The sequence below is a fragment of the Pristis pectinata genome, chromosome 11 (genome assembly GCF_009764475.1).
Source record: "Pristis pectinata isolate sPriPec2 chromosome 11, sPriPec2.1.pri, whole genome shotgun sequence".
Lineage (NCBI taxonomy): Eukaryota > Metazoa > Chordata > Chondrichthyes > Rhinopristiformes > Pristidae > Pristis > Pristis pectinata.
Genome location: NC_067415.1, coordinates 43,078,508 through 43,091,587, shown reverse-complemented (window position 1 = coordinate 43,091,587; position 13,080 = coordinate 43,078,508). Strand labels below are relative to the sequence as shown.

Here is a 13,080-nt window from a genome sequence, read left to right as displayed (position 1 = left end):
ACTCCTATACTCAGTGCCCTGACTGATGAAGGCCAACGTGCTAACTTACTTTTTCACCACCCTGTCTACCCATGACGAAGCTTTCAACGAACTATGCACTTGTACTCCTAAGTCCCTCTGTTCCATTACACTCCCTAGTGCCCTACATTGGTTTGACTTTCCAAAATGCATCACCTCATACATATCTGTATTGAAATCCATTAGCCACTCCTTGGCCCACTTCCATAACTGATCAAGATCCCCCTGTAATCTACGATAACCTTCTTTACTATCAACAACAACACCTAATTTTGTGTCATCCGCAAGCTTACTGATCAAGCCTTGTGCATTCACATCCAAATCAAATACATAAATAAAGAATAACAAGGGTCCCAACACAGACCCCTGTGGCACATCATTAGTCACCGTCCTCCATTCTGAGAAATAACCTTTAGCCACTACCCTCTGCTTCTTACCTCTGAGCCAATTTTGAATCCACCTAATGAGCTCTCCCTGGATTCTGTGGGACCTAACCTTCCAGATCAACTTACCATGCAGGACCTTGTCGAATGCCTTGCTGAAGTCCAAATAGACAATATCCACTGCCCTACCCTCATCTACCTTTTTGGTTACCTCTTCAAAAAAAAAAGCTCCAAAAGATTCGTCAAGCACAACTTTCCATGCACAAAGCCATGCTGACTCCTCTGAATCAGACTCTGTCTATCCAAACGCTGATATATCCTGTCCCTCAGAATTCCCTCCAGTAACTTCCCCACTACTGACGTCAGGCTGACCAGCCTGTAGTTCCCTGGCTTGTCCTTGCTACCCTTCTTAAACAATGGGACAACATTAGCCACATTCCAGTCTTCGGGAACTTCACCAGCAGCTAATGATAAAGCAAAATGTCTCTGCAAGGGCCTCTGCAGTTTCTTCTCTAGCCTCCCACAAAGTCTGAGGATGCACTTGGTCATGCTCTGGGGATTTATCCACCTTAATGCGTTGTAAGGCTGCAAATACCTCCTCCCTGGTAATACGAATATCTTCTAAAATATCACCACTTGTTTCTCTTAGCTCTTGAGCAACCATGATTTTCTCCTCAGTAAAGACCAAGGAGAAATATTCATTAAAAATCCCACCCATCTCCTGCAGCTCGAGACATAGGCGGCCCTGCTGATCTCTATGGGGACCTACTCTCTCCCGAGCTACACTTTTACTCTTGATATAGCTATACAACCTTCTGGGATTTTCCTCAACCTTACTTGCCAGATCCATCTCATACCCTCTCTTTGCCCTCCTGATTTCCCTCTGAAGTGTATTAATAATCTTTTTATAGTCATCAAAGGATTCAATTGTCCTGGACCTCCTAAACCCAATATATGCTTCCTTCTTTTTCTTGACCAGAGCCTCAATATCTCTCATCAGCCAAGGTTCCCTGAACTTGCCAGGTTTACTCTTCACCCTAACAGGAACATGCTGTTCCTAGACTCTTGATATCACACTCTTCAAAGCCTCCCACTTGCCATTCCTTCCTTTCCTTTCAAATAGGCTCACCCAATCATCCTTTGCTAGATCCTGCCTAATTTCCCCAAAATTAGCCCTGATTCAATTTAGGACCCTAACCTGTGGACCTGTCCTATCCTTTTTCATCACTATGAATATAAAACTAATAGAGTTATTGTCATTAGAGCCAAAGTGCTCCCTGACTGCCACTTCAGTTACCTGCCCTGCCCCATTCCCCAAGAGAAGGTCCAGTATTGCATCTTCCTGAGCAGGGCCCTCAATATATTGACTCAGGAAACTTTCCTGGACACAGTTCACAAATTCCACCCTACCCGGGCCTTTAACATTCTGTGTGGTCCAGTCAATACCAGGGAAATTAATATCTCCCACTAATACAACCCTATTATTCTTACAACCATGAGCAATTTCTTTACACACCTGCTCCTCAAAGTTCCCACTGACTATTGGGGGGGTCTATAATACAGTCCCACTAGAGTGACCCTCCCCTTCTTGTTTCTAAGTTCTACCCATATGGCCTCACTAGATGATCGCTCAAGACTGTCATCTCTAAGTACTGTTGCTACATCCTCCCTTATCAAAAAGGCAACACCCCCTCCTCGCTTACCTGTACCTCTGTCACACCTGTAGCATCTGTATCCTGGAATATTGAGTGCCAGTCCTGCCCTTCTCTCAGTCATGTTTCTGTTATGGCTATAACATTGCAGTCCTCAGAGCCAATCCACACTCATGAGGATGAACTCTATCTGCCTTATCTGTTAAACCTCATACATTGAAATAATGCAATTTACTTCTTAAGTAGTCCCTTGGGATTGAGGATGACTTGGTTTGTGGGTTCTGACATGACTGATAAGGCCAGTGTGGGAACCGCATGCACTTTCACAGATAGGGCAAGAGGTGCCTGATAATGTTTTTTAAGCTTACATCTAGCAGAATGGATAAAGGGGAACCACTAAATGTTGTGAATTTGAACTTTCAGAAAGCCTTTGAAAAGGTGCCACACAAGAAGGTTGTGAATTGAGGCTTGGTTAACATTCAGAAAACAAGTAGAAAGAATAAATTATCATTTTCAGCTTGGGAGGTACTATCTAATAGGGTGTTGCAGGGATCAGTGCTGGGACCTAAATTTTTCACAGTCAATATCAATCGTTTTGATACGGAGACAAACTTGCTGATCAAGTTTGCTAATGATACAAAGCTGGGTGGTGATATGAATTGTGAGGAGGATGCAGAAAGGCTTCAATAGGATTTAAACAACAAGGCGAAGACATGGCAGATGGAATATAATGTGCTAAAATGTGAAGTTATCTATTTTGGCAGAAAAACACATAGGAAGTATTTTTAAACAGTTAGAGATTGAAAAGTGTTAGTGTTCAAAGGACATGTGTAGGTGTTATACACAAATCACTGGAAGTTAACATGCAGGTATGGCAAGTAATTAGTAAGGCAATGCATATATTGTCCTTTATTGTAAGAAGATGTGAGTTCAAGAGTAAAGACATTTTACTGCAATTACATAGAGCTCAGGTAAGATGACACCTGGAGCACTGTGTACAGACCTTCGCTACTTGCCTAAGGAACAAAGGTTCACCAGATTGATTCCTGAAAGTTATAGGATTGTCCAAAGAGAAGTAATTAAGCAGACTGAGCCTGTATATTATTAAGTTAGAAGACAAAGAGAAGACCTCATTGAACTATTAAGATTCTTATAGGGCTTATTAGGATAGTGGTAGATATAATGTGTCCTCTGGTTGGGGTGTCCAGAATCAGGGATCACAGTCTCAAAATAAGGGGTCAGCCACATAGAACAGAGCTGAGAAGGAATTTCTTCACCCAATATGGAGTTACTCTTTGGAGTTTTCAACCCAAGACAGCTGCAGAGACCCAGTCACTGAGTATATCCAAAAATCTATCAATCTTCGTTTTGGATATTAAGGAAATCAATGAATATGCAGTTAGTGCAGGAAAGTGGTCTTATAACCCAGACCTGCTTGAGCTCATGCATCAAGGCTTTCTAAGCTGGCCACAGTGAACCACGCCTTAGCATTAGATTGCACTGCCTATCAGTCATATAATTGCAAATGTTTGCATGAGACAGTCAGAGAAAATGAAAGCACAGGATTACTTTGACATTTCTATGGAATAGGGAATGTTTTGCTTTCTAAACTTAATTGGAATGTTTATTTTATCTTGGCTTTTGTTTTTGTTTTGTAGTTAAGTGGTGCCACCCCGGTCAGAAACTGTGGTAAGGTGACGTGTAGGACTGTTGATAAATTAGAAGATGGGGGTGTATTTACTGGTGTCTCAGTCTGATGAGTTGTTCCTGGACAGCTCAAGCTGAAACAGGTTATCATTGGTGGCATCCTCCATTCATCTTCATCTTTTTACTCTTGCTCCTCAGCTGTTCTTCATACAGCTGCAAGTGAAGACTGTTCCTTCAACATGGCAAAGATGTACAGCACAGAGCAGCATGAAGCTTGAACTTGCTTTTCTGAGTGCTTCAGAACTCCTTTGCTGTAGCTCAAGGATGGAAGCTTTGGTTCACCTTGCCAGTTGGCTGTTCTGTCACATCTCAAGTTGCAGAATGGTTTACATTGTATGCATGCATCTCAGATGTGCAAAGATTGCTCAATAGTTTTGTCATTGGATACATTATCCATGGATACCTTGTGTTGCCCTAGAGTTACCATTTGGTTTTAATAGTGGATTAAAAGCACTTGTCACTATGAGCTACCATAGAATGAAGGCTTTATGATAACTGCCTTTTCATTTTCACTTCATTTTTATTGACTTACACGATAGAGGGTTTCTCTTTGGGTTGCAATACATTTTGGAGTTTAAATTCAAGGCTCCCAGAGCATTATGCATGTAATTGATAGTACACTGCATCATGTGGATACTTGTAGTATTTGCAAAGCTGTGTAATCACTCTACCTTATGCTGTCTGGCAAGAGAGAATGAAATCTAGTCAGTTCTCTTTGCATACAGATCAACACAGAAGAACCTTTATACAACAGCAGATGGCAAACTACAAAATGTTACAAAAATCTCCTGTTCCAACCTGGCCAAAATTACACTGGGCAAAGAGGTCCTTCCTCTGCTTCAAAATTAAGTTGAAAGTGAGCAGGGGTTAGAGTTCATGAAGCTGTCTTTACTGGAGTATAGACTTCTCACACACTGTTCCTCACTGAGGTTCAGATAAGAGCATTGCTTCCTGAACACCTCCTGTTGAGAGCCCTTTTGCTTTCCATCTTTTTTCAGGCTCTCTGTTCATTCTCCCATGTCTAAAGGTAATTGATGATTCCTTTATATAGTATGAATGTGGTGTAAAGTGAGTAGTGGGGCAGGGCCAGAGGATTGTGGGTGTTGTTGTCCTGTCTTTTATATGAGATGCTGGGACAAATTTGCCTTTTCTGATAAATTTGAAAATAAATTTGTACAAAATGTACAAACAGACAGGAAATGTCCAGTTGGTCTAACAAGCCTGCCTCACACCACAATGATAAGACAAATCATTGTCACTCGATTTTTATTGTCCCACCCCTTTCCCCTCACTCCTTCCTCATTTAACTGGAATAATCAGTTAGCAGGGATACTAAATATTTTATAGCTCTCTGGCAGGTTACGTTCCATGTTTATGCTGCCCTATATAAGTCAAAGGGTTGAGCTATTCTGAGGTTCTTTATGGAAGAATATATTTTCCAGGGTTGTTCTGGATCTTTTTAAAGGCAAAATAGCCTCCACCATGTGGGTGACAGCCAGGTGGGGAAAGGCTAAGAGGTGGGGGAACCAAAACTGGGTACAATATTGTAGCTGTGGTCAAACCAGCAGACTATACATTTGATTTATACTGAAAGATTGTTTTAAGAATCCAATACTTTGGTTTCTCAAAAATAGTTAGGTGTCTTCAGTGATCAATATTGTAGAAGTTTGAATATGTGCACTATTTTTCTGCCATTATTTGATTGAAAGTCAACTTTATCAGGAGTGAAACATGGCAGAAACCATTTCTGAATCATTTCACATCACTCTGGATATTCAACCAGACACTTTCCAGAGTAGTTCACCTTTTTGACATGGTTTTTGTTTTTTTTAAAGCTAAATAAGAAAATAAGGCAACTAGGAAAAAAATGATATTAAAGCTAAGAACAAAAGAGAAAATGCTGAGAGAGAAGGTGGGAGGCAATTGAACAAAAAGACTTTCAGGTGTAGAGACTAGTATTTTGTTCCTTGTACTAAATTACAAGACTATAATGACTGCTCTTTGTACTCTGTTTCTGAAATACACTTCCATTGACTTCCAAAGAACCAAATGTCAGAACCATGTTCTTAGGTACACAGTGCCCAATAGTAGTTTGCATGAGACAATTGCTCACAGATTTCCTTGCCCATTGGCCTTGACATGCGAAATGATTGGAGGAATGAAGATTACAGAATAGTCCCAGATTATGTGGATGTCCTTTCTTTTATATAGAAAATCAACAGTTGAGGAGAATCAGTTCTGATTCTGAAAAGAAGTCCCCATCATAACATAAGGCGGATTCTGTAACAGTGATCTTAAATCCCATCTCAAAATTGATGACGAATTGCTTGGAAATCCTACTGCACAGGAAGGTCAGCATCCAACAAATAATGTAAATACTCTAGAATATCCACACCCCAAATTACTCGCATTATTTAATTAACTGGAACTTAAATTAATCAGAGCCCAATTTTGAGAGCTGAAACAGAGACAATTGCTGCTACATATTACCATCTGGTGAAAACAAAATGTCTCTCTTGATTTGAATTTATGCTTTCATTTTTCCTGACAATGATAGAATGTTTCTTTTTTTCTCTGAGGTCTTGCAGAACTCTATTCTTATCTTGACTTTAATTAAGATAGTATCCCATTATACAAAAAGAAACATTAGGCAGTTGTCTATTCCTAAAATACTAACAAGCTCTCATGTATTAATCCCAATATAAATAGCTGGCACAGATGTAATGAGCTGCATGGTTTCCTTCTGCATCATATTTTCAATGATAATATCATTTTACAAAATCTAGAACATATTTTGTACTATACTGTCTCACATGTGGTATTTAGGAACACACTGATTACCACTATGAAATTGTCATCAAACCCTGCCATACATCCTTGGCCTTTTCACACAGTTAACGGGTTAATGACATCTCCTTCATTTTTACTTTGATTTCTTATAACCTTTTCTACAGTATCCAATTCGTGACAAAGGCTACCTAGTAAATATTGTACAAAATGTGATGCATACTTTTTTTAAAAAATAGGGAAATGAATAAACGCCTGACAGAAGAGCAAGGCAAAAAGACATTCGAAAGAGCTTTAAAACTAGAACAGGAATTTGGAGAACATTTTACAGGTATGTATCTAAACTAAAATATTACCTGGTTGCACAGAGCCTGTTCAGAACTGTCACAAATCTATTTTCTCTGTGTATGATATGCAGTTTTTTTTAAAGAAGTAAAGACAGAAAATGATTGAAATACTGAGCATCTTGGGCAGCATCTATGGAGAGAGAAACAGAGTTAACATTTCTGGTTGGTAACCTTTCATCAGAACTAGAAAACTAAGAAAACCAGTGAGTTTTAAATTAAAAAGAACATGGATGGAGAGAACACAGGGAATGTATGTTTTGGGTTGTAAAAAGCATTCATCACCCTCTCTTAGGTTTTTGTCACCTGGACAATCTTGCTCTCCACCATAATTGTAGACATTCCTTTTTTCTCCACCCCTTCCCCTCTCTTCAGTTAGAGCACGTTGTTTTATCAGTTTTTCAGTCATGGACCCGAAACATGAACATTGAACAGTACAGCACAGGTACAGGCCCTTCAGACAATGATGTTGTACCAAACTAATTAAACCAGTAATTAAATGTCTAACTAAACTAATCTGTCCTGCATACACAATGTCCATATCCCTCCATTCAACATCCATGTGCCTATCTAAGAACCTCTTAAATGCCTCCATTGTATGTGCCTCCACTACCACCCCAAGCAGCGCATTCCAGGCACCCTCCACTCTCTGTAAACAAAAAACTTGCCTCACACATCTCTTCTGAACTTACCTGTTCTCACCTTAAATGGATGCCGTCTAGTATTAGACATTTTGACCCTGGGAAAAAGATACCAGCTGTCTATCTATGCCTCTCATAATCTTATCAACTTCTATCAGTGGGCCTCCCCTCAGCCTCCGCTGCTCCAGAGAAAACAACCCAAGTTTGACCTACCTCTCCTTATAGCACATGCCCTCGAATCCAGGCAGCATCCTGGTAAACCTCTTCTGCACCTTCTCCAAAGCCTCCACATCCTTCCTATAATGGGATGACCAGAACTGAATGCAATATTCCAGATGTGGCCTAACCAGACTTTTATAAAATTGCAACATAACTTCCCGACTCTTGAACTCAATGCCTTGACTAATAAAGGCAAGCATGCCATACGCTTTCTTTACCACCCTATCCACCTGTTCTTTCAGGGAGCTATGGACTTGGACCCCATGATCCCTCTGTACATCAACACTGTTAAGGGCCTTTCCGTTAACAGTGTACTATCCCTTTACATTTGATCTTTACATTCACCTCTATTTCTCTCTCCATAGATGATGCTGAGAATATTCAATGTTGTCTCCTTTTATTTCAGATTTCCAGCACCTGCGGTTTTTGATAGTTGTTTTATCATTGGCTTTGCTGCTTTTTATGGAAGAGATGATCTATGTCATAGATTTTTATGGTAATGATTCCTGAGTTGCTTGGACCAACTGAATGTAATTGTATATTGTAAATGTGCATTTTTCTTGGCAATAATAAAGTTAACAAAATATATTTATACAAACAATAGAAAAGCAAATAGAATTTATCATACAAGTATTTTGTTTTATCCAACTTTGTATCCAATTAATTGCAGTCCTTACTTTTGTCTTAATTTTAATCTGGAAATTATGTCAATGTTGCCATTGCTAAAACATTTAATGATGGAAAGCTAATTTGAACTGTTATCTTAAATAAAATTCAGCATATGGACTAGGTACTGTGCCATTACTTTGTCCTCTGTATATTTCAAGTATATTCTTCACCATATAGTTATGAAAAAAACCTTGTCTTTCTAAAAGAAAGTTATCCCTTTTACAATGTGTGATTGATTGCCAATTGTTTTTCCTGTATTACTGCCATTCATTTTGGAAGAATCTGAAAGGGATTTACAGTGTGCAATATTCTAACTGTAAGGCAAATTTCTATCAGCCCAGACATCCTAAGGAAACAGTATATGGATAAACACCAAAGTAGAATATTGTAAATATATAGTACATTTAAAAGGCAGTATTAATAAATTAAGCTAACAATTACGCAGTGTCAATGGTGCAATCTTTTAAAAGGAAGGCTTATTTTGCCCCTCAGGTGGATGTAACAGGCTTCATAGCATAGGTAAAATATGAATTGTCTCAATTTCCTGGACATTCCATTGCTGTTAAATGACAAACAGAATTTCTGGTCAGTTATCTTGCTGTGCACATATTTGCACCTCATTTTTGTGTTACAGCTGTGACTACACTTCAAATGTTCCTTAGTTTTGCAGTAATTTGGGATTTCCTAGAGTCCTGAAAGGCATTTATAAATGCAAATTCTTTATTTCATAATAAAATTTGACAAATAGATTGATACTTTAAGATAAATGATTCCCAGAAAATTTTGATTTAACTTGGTTTGATTAAAACTCTGAAATTTAGGTTTGCTTGAATTCTAAAGTTCTATTTCACCAAAAGGCTTGTAGATCAATTAAATATTAAAAATTAAGAATGAAAGATTTCTTTTGGGCAAGGATATCAAGTGGCAAGAGTCAATGGTGGGCAAATGTAGTTGAGCTATCGATCAGCCATGGTCTAATTGAATAAGGTTTCGCTCTGAAGGAGCTGATGACTATCTCCCTTTCTTATGTTATTTCTGCTGTTAGCTTCTCAGCAGGATAACATTAACATTTGAAGAATGAGCCATTCTTTAAATATACATACATAGTCAAAAATTAAGGAAAACTATCAAAATGACAGAATAAACATTAATTCTTCTTTTATTTAAATCCACAGCAATAGTACAAGGAGAAAATTTGGAAGCAATTTACGACCAATGCAAGCTAGCTATTGAGGAACAGTCGGGCCCATTCATTTGGGTTCCCTCCAAGGAGAAATTGTGAACCAGCCACAGATGTGAAGCTGAGGAGAACACCTGTTCAGATTTTGACATTTTATTTTATTTTAATTGCATTTTCATCTCAATCCATGTACATAATCATGAATGTACCTTTGAGTTAGAAACTCAGCAGGATGTTTCTGCACAGTTCAAAACTGCATTAACAGGTGAAAGCGGTGTGGATGGGGGAAAGAGCATGCAAAAAGCAGGCAACTCGAGATTTGGCAAAATAGCAAGGGATTCTGAGATATCATGGATGATCCTACAGCATTAGCATATCCAAGCCATAAGTGTATTAAATTCTTGCATAGAAGGTTTCACCCTTATTGTAATTAAATAGGCAAAGCAGGGACTCTTGTACTTAGTTTTATTCTCTGACAGAGAAGTGCCCAGCTTTACAACATCCATGAGCCTGTGTGCACTTATGATTGCTATGCTGCAGATTTTGTAACTATGCAGATAGAATTCATCACATAATTTTATAAAAACACTTTTTTGCCGTGACTGAACATTATATGAAGATGAATTTGCATCTATAAAACCCAAATTAGAAGTATGCTCATATTTAACACATTTTAGAATGTGTCTAATTTGGCATCTGGTTAAAATCAAAGTAAGCTTCAAAAATTACAATATACATTTTAATATTTTTATTCAGTAGTTATTGAAATAATTTATAGTAAAGAATATATATTGCTGTAAATTGTAAGGTCTATTGGTTATATTTCATGACAACTCCAGTATTGACTGGAGGTATAATTATAAAGAAATATAGGAAGGAAGGCAATACGTGATTAGTTTTATGGAGTGGAGTCTAAATGAACAGAAAATCAACTGATTTGCGAATAACAGTAAATTCACTGCCATCTCCAACTGTTGCCAGTGAAAATTCACTTATTTTCTTTCCCTTATGTAATAAGCATGCAGCTTGAAATTTTATCCTCTAATCAGTCAATGTTAATTTGTGTGCTCTGCATTATTGTTTAAATAGTAATAACTGTGGCTAAGTACAATCAAAAAAGTCATTGAGATTTCCTACATAGCCATAGCTATGTTTTATTACTTTCATTTGATCCAATTTATTATTTTGTATTTAGTTCTGTGCTTTATGGCTGTTTATACTTGGAAGCTGCTATTACAATTCTTCAAAATTTACCCATTTTCTTTATTTTAGCTAGAATTTCATTTTCTGTACTATTGAGTGAATTGTACTGTACAGACCGATGTATTTAAAGTGCACTGTATGATTATGCTTGTCTTGTACTGGTTTGATCATGGTTAAATACAGTTTTAGCCTATAGTATAAATTTAAAATACTCCATTCCCATTACAGGTGCAATAAGCAGAGAATTTTAAACTCTGAGTACTCTTATCTGTTTTACCATCTCCTTTTATTCGACCTTTAGTGTGCACTCTCTGTGCATTTACCAACATGCATTCTCAGGATGGTTACCAGGAAAATATTTTTGGGGTGTGGGGGGGGGGGGGGGGCAGGGTGGTGGGTTAGGGAGGGCAAATGGGTATGGAATAAACAAACTGACCCATCAGTGAAGCTTTCAATTCATTTTGACCAGCTACTTGCAGAATATTTATTAATTATTTGCCCATAATGTTAGAGTTCTCAGGAGTTAAACTTACAGCATTTGGGTACCACAGATCTTGACTTTAAGCTCCCATGGAGTACCAAGTTTTTCACAAGTATATATGTGAAGCCAATTACCCTGAAATCTCCAAAGCAATGCTACATATTTACTGTTTCTGTAGTTTATTTTTATTTATAGAATTATCTGATATACTTTTTCTCTTGTCACTAAAGATTTACAAAACAGTTTGTATATTTGACCTTCATCTCCTAGACTTTATATGGAATAACCAAGGTGTCACTGTCCCCTTTATATGATCTTAAATAAATCTATTCAAAGAGAGAAGAGGGTTCTTGGAGTATGGGTTTGATAGTGGTGGGAATCTCCCAGATCCTGTATATTTTTACAAAGAGTAAAATTTTATGCCTCTACATTTTTTTTAAAAGCCCAAATGAAAGTACTCCAAATATTCCATTGTGTCAAAATCTGGGAACTTGAAAGGGCTTGGACCCTTTAATCTTATCATAGTTAAATACAGAAAATAACCAGAGGAATTTAATGCTTTTGCACATATTGTAATTTTATGCTGAAAAGTAATATAACTAGAGGGACAGTCTTTGTTTCAAAACTTGCAGATTTCTCCCTGAAACTACAACTCCTCCTGTAGTTGGATGAAACTGAAGAAGAAGCTCCACTGCTGGAACATGCTTATAGTTGCCTGTATAGAGGATTTTACAATATGGATTAGTTACCTATTGATTGTACATATTAATTCCATCCATTCCGTTTGTGTAAAGGAATAACCAATTTAGTTGTATATTTAACAATATAAATAAGTACTCATGCTTGTTTATAACTTTAAAAATTAAATTACCGTTTATTGCACACTAACACATTCTTGTATAAACTGCAAATGATCATGTTCCATGTTTTTAAAATCACATATTGGCTGCACTATTTCACAATGAACCTGCAAAATCTTAGTTCAATAAAGCCACTTCTCTGTACTCTGTTAAATGCATATTTAGTTCTGATGGCTGCAGTGTTGTACTATTTGCTATCTGCTTGCCTTTCCTATTTTAAATGTTGTGTCACAAGGAGGTTCACTTAGTAATCTAAAGATTCCATGGGTGAATTTTATTGAGTAAATTGGTTAAATTTAATTTGTAAGCTATTCCACAATTAATACATGGGTACTTTCTTTGGACTTCATCCCCAGCAATAATTATTTTCTGATGCAAATGTTTATTAAAAAATAAAATCCAAATCATTAAATAATTCAGGTTGATACAAAATAGCCTGAAGATAAATCTCACTGTTACTTATGGAATAGAAACATTGGCATTCCAGAAATAAACTTAAAATTCTTCCAGCCACTCAGAAGTAAAGCAGAAATGTATTTAATATAAATGTAATGCTAGTGGATTTTAAACTGTTTATTAATAGCTATCATGGTTGTCGAACAAATAGAAGATTCATGCTAGTTAAATCATTCAGCTTTTATTTCAAACTTTAATTAGTATTTACCTAATTTCAACATAAGTAATATTGAGTCATTCAGTATGGCTTAAATAAAAAGAATGTCTCAGCATAATCCTCAGTTATAAGGTGCAATAATTATCCTTAAGTTCAGAGCCACATTAGCTCTTGTGGTTTAGCCACAGCCAGTGTTGAAATTGTAATAAATGAAAATTGTAGTTCAGCTCCCTCAAAGTTTTGCAAAGATTTGTGCAATTTGTGTAAAAGCCTTGAGTCTGAATGACACAATGTACTGTTTGTGGTACTGTAAATAAATACAG

General features: G+C 37.3%; 1 protein-coding gene across 3 annotated transcripts in view; it reads left to right on the top strand.

The window, feature by feature from the left end:
• The window catches only part of dlg2 (discs, large homolog 2 (Drosophila)), a 567,102-nt gene extending 555,950 nt beyond the window's left edge, over positions 1-11,152 (top strand). For all 3 annotated transcript variants that reach the window (XM_052026014.1, XM_052026016.1, XM_052026015.1), the window contains exons 26-27: positions 6,787-6,878; positions 9,596-11,152. In XM_052026014.1, the coding sequence (XP_051881974.1) occupies positions 6,787-6,878; positions 9,596-9,702 (199 nt within the window). In that variant the 3' untranslated portion in view covers positions 9,703-11,152. The remainder of the gene's footprint in view (positions 1-6,786; positions 6,879-9,595) is intronic.
• Positions 11,153-13,080: the final 1,928 nt, after the last annotated feature.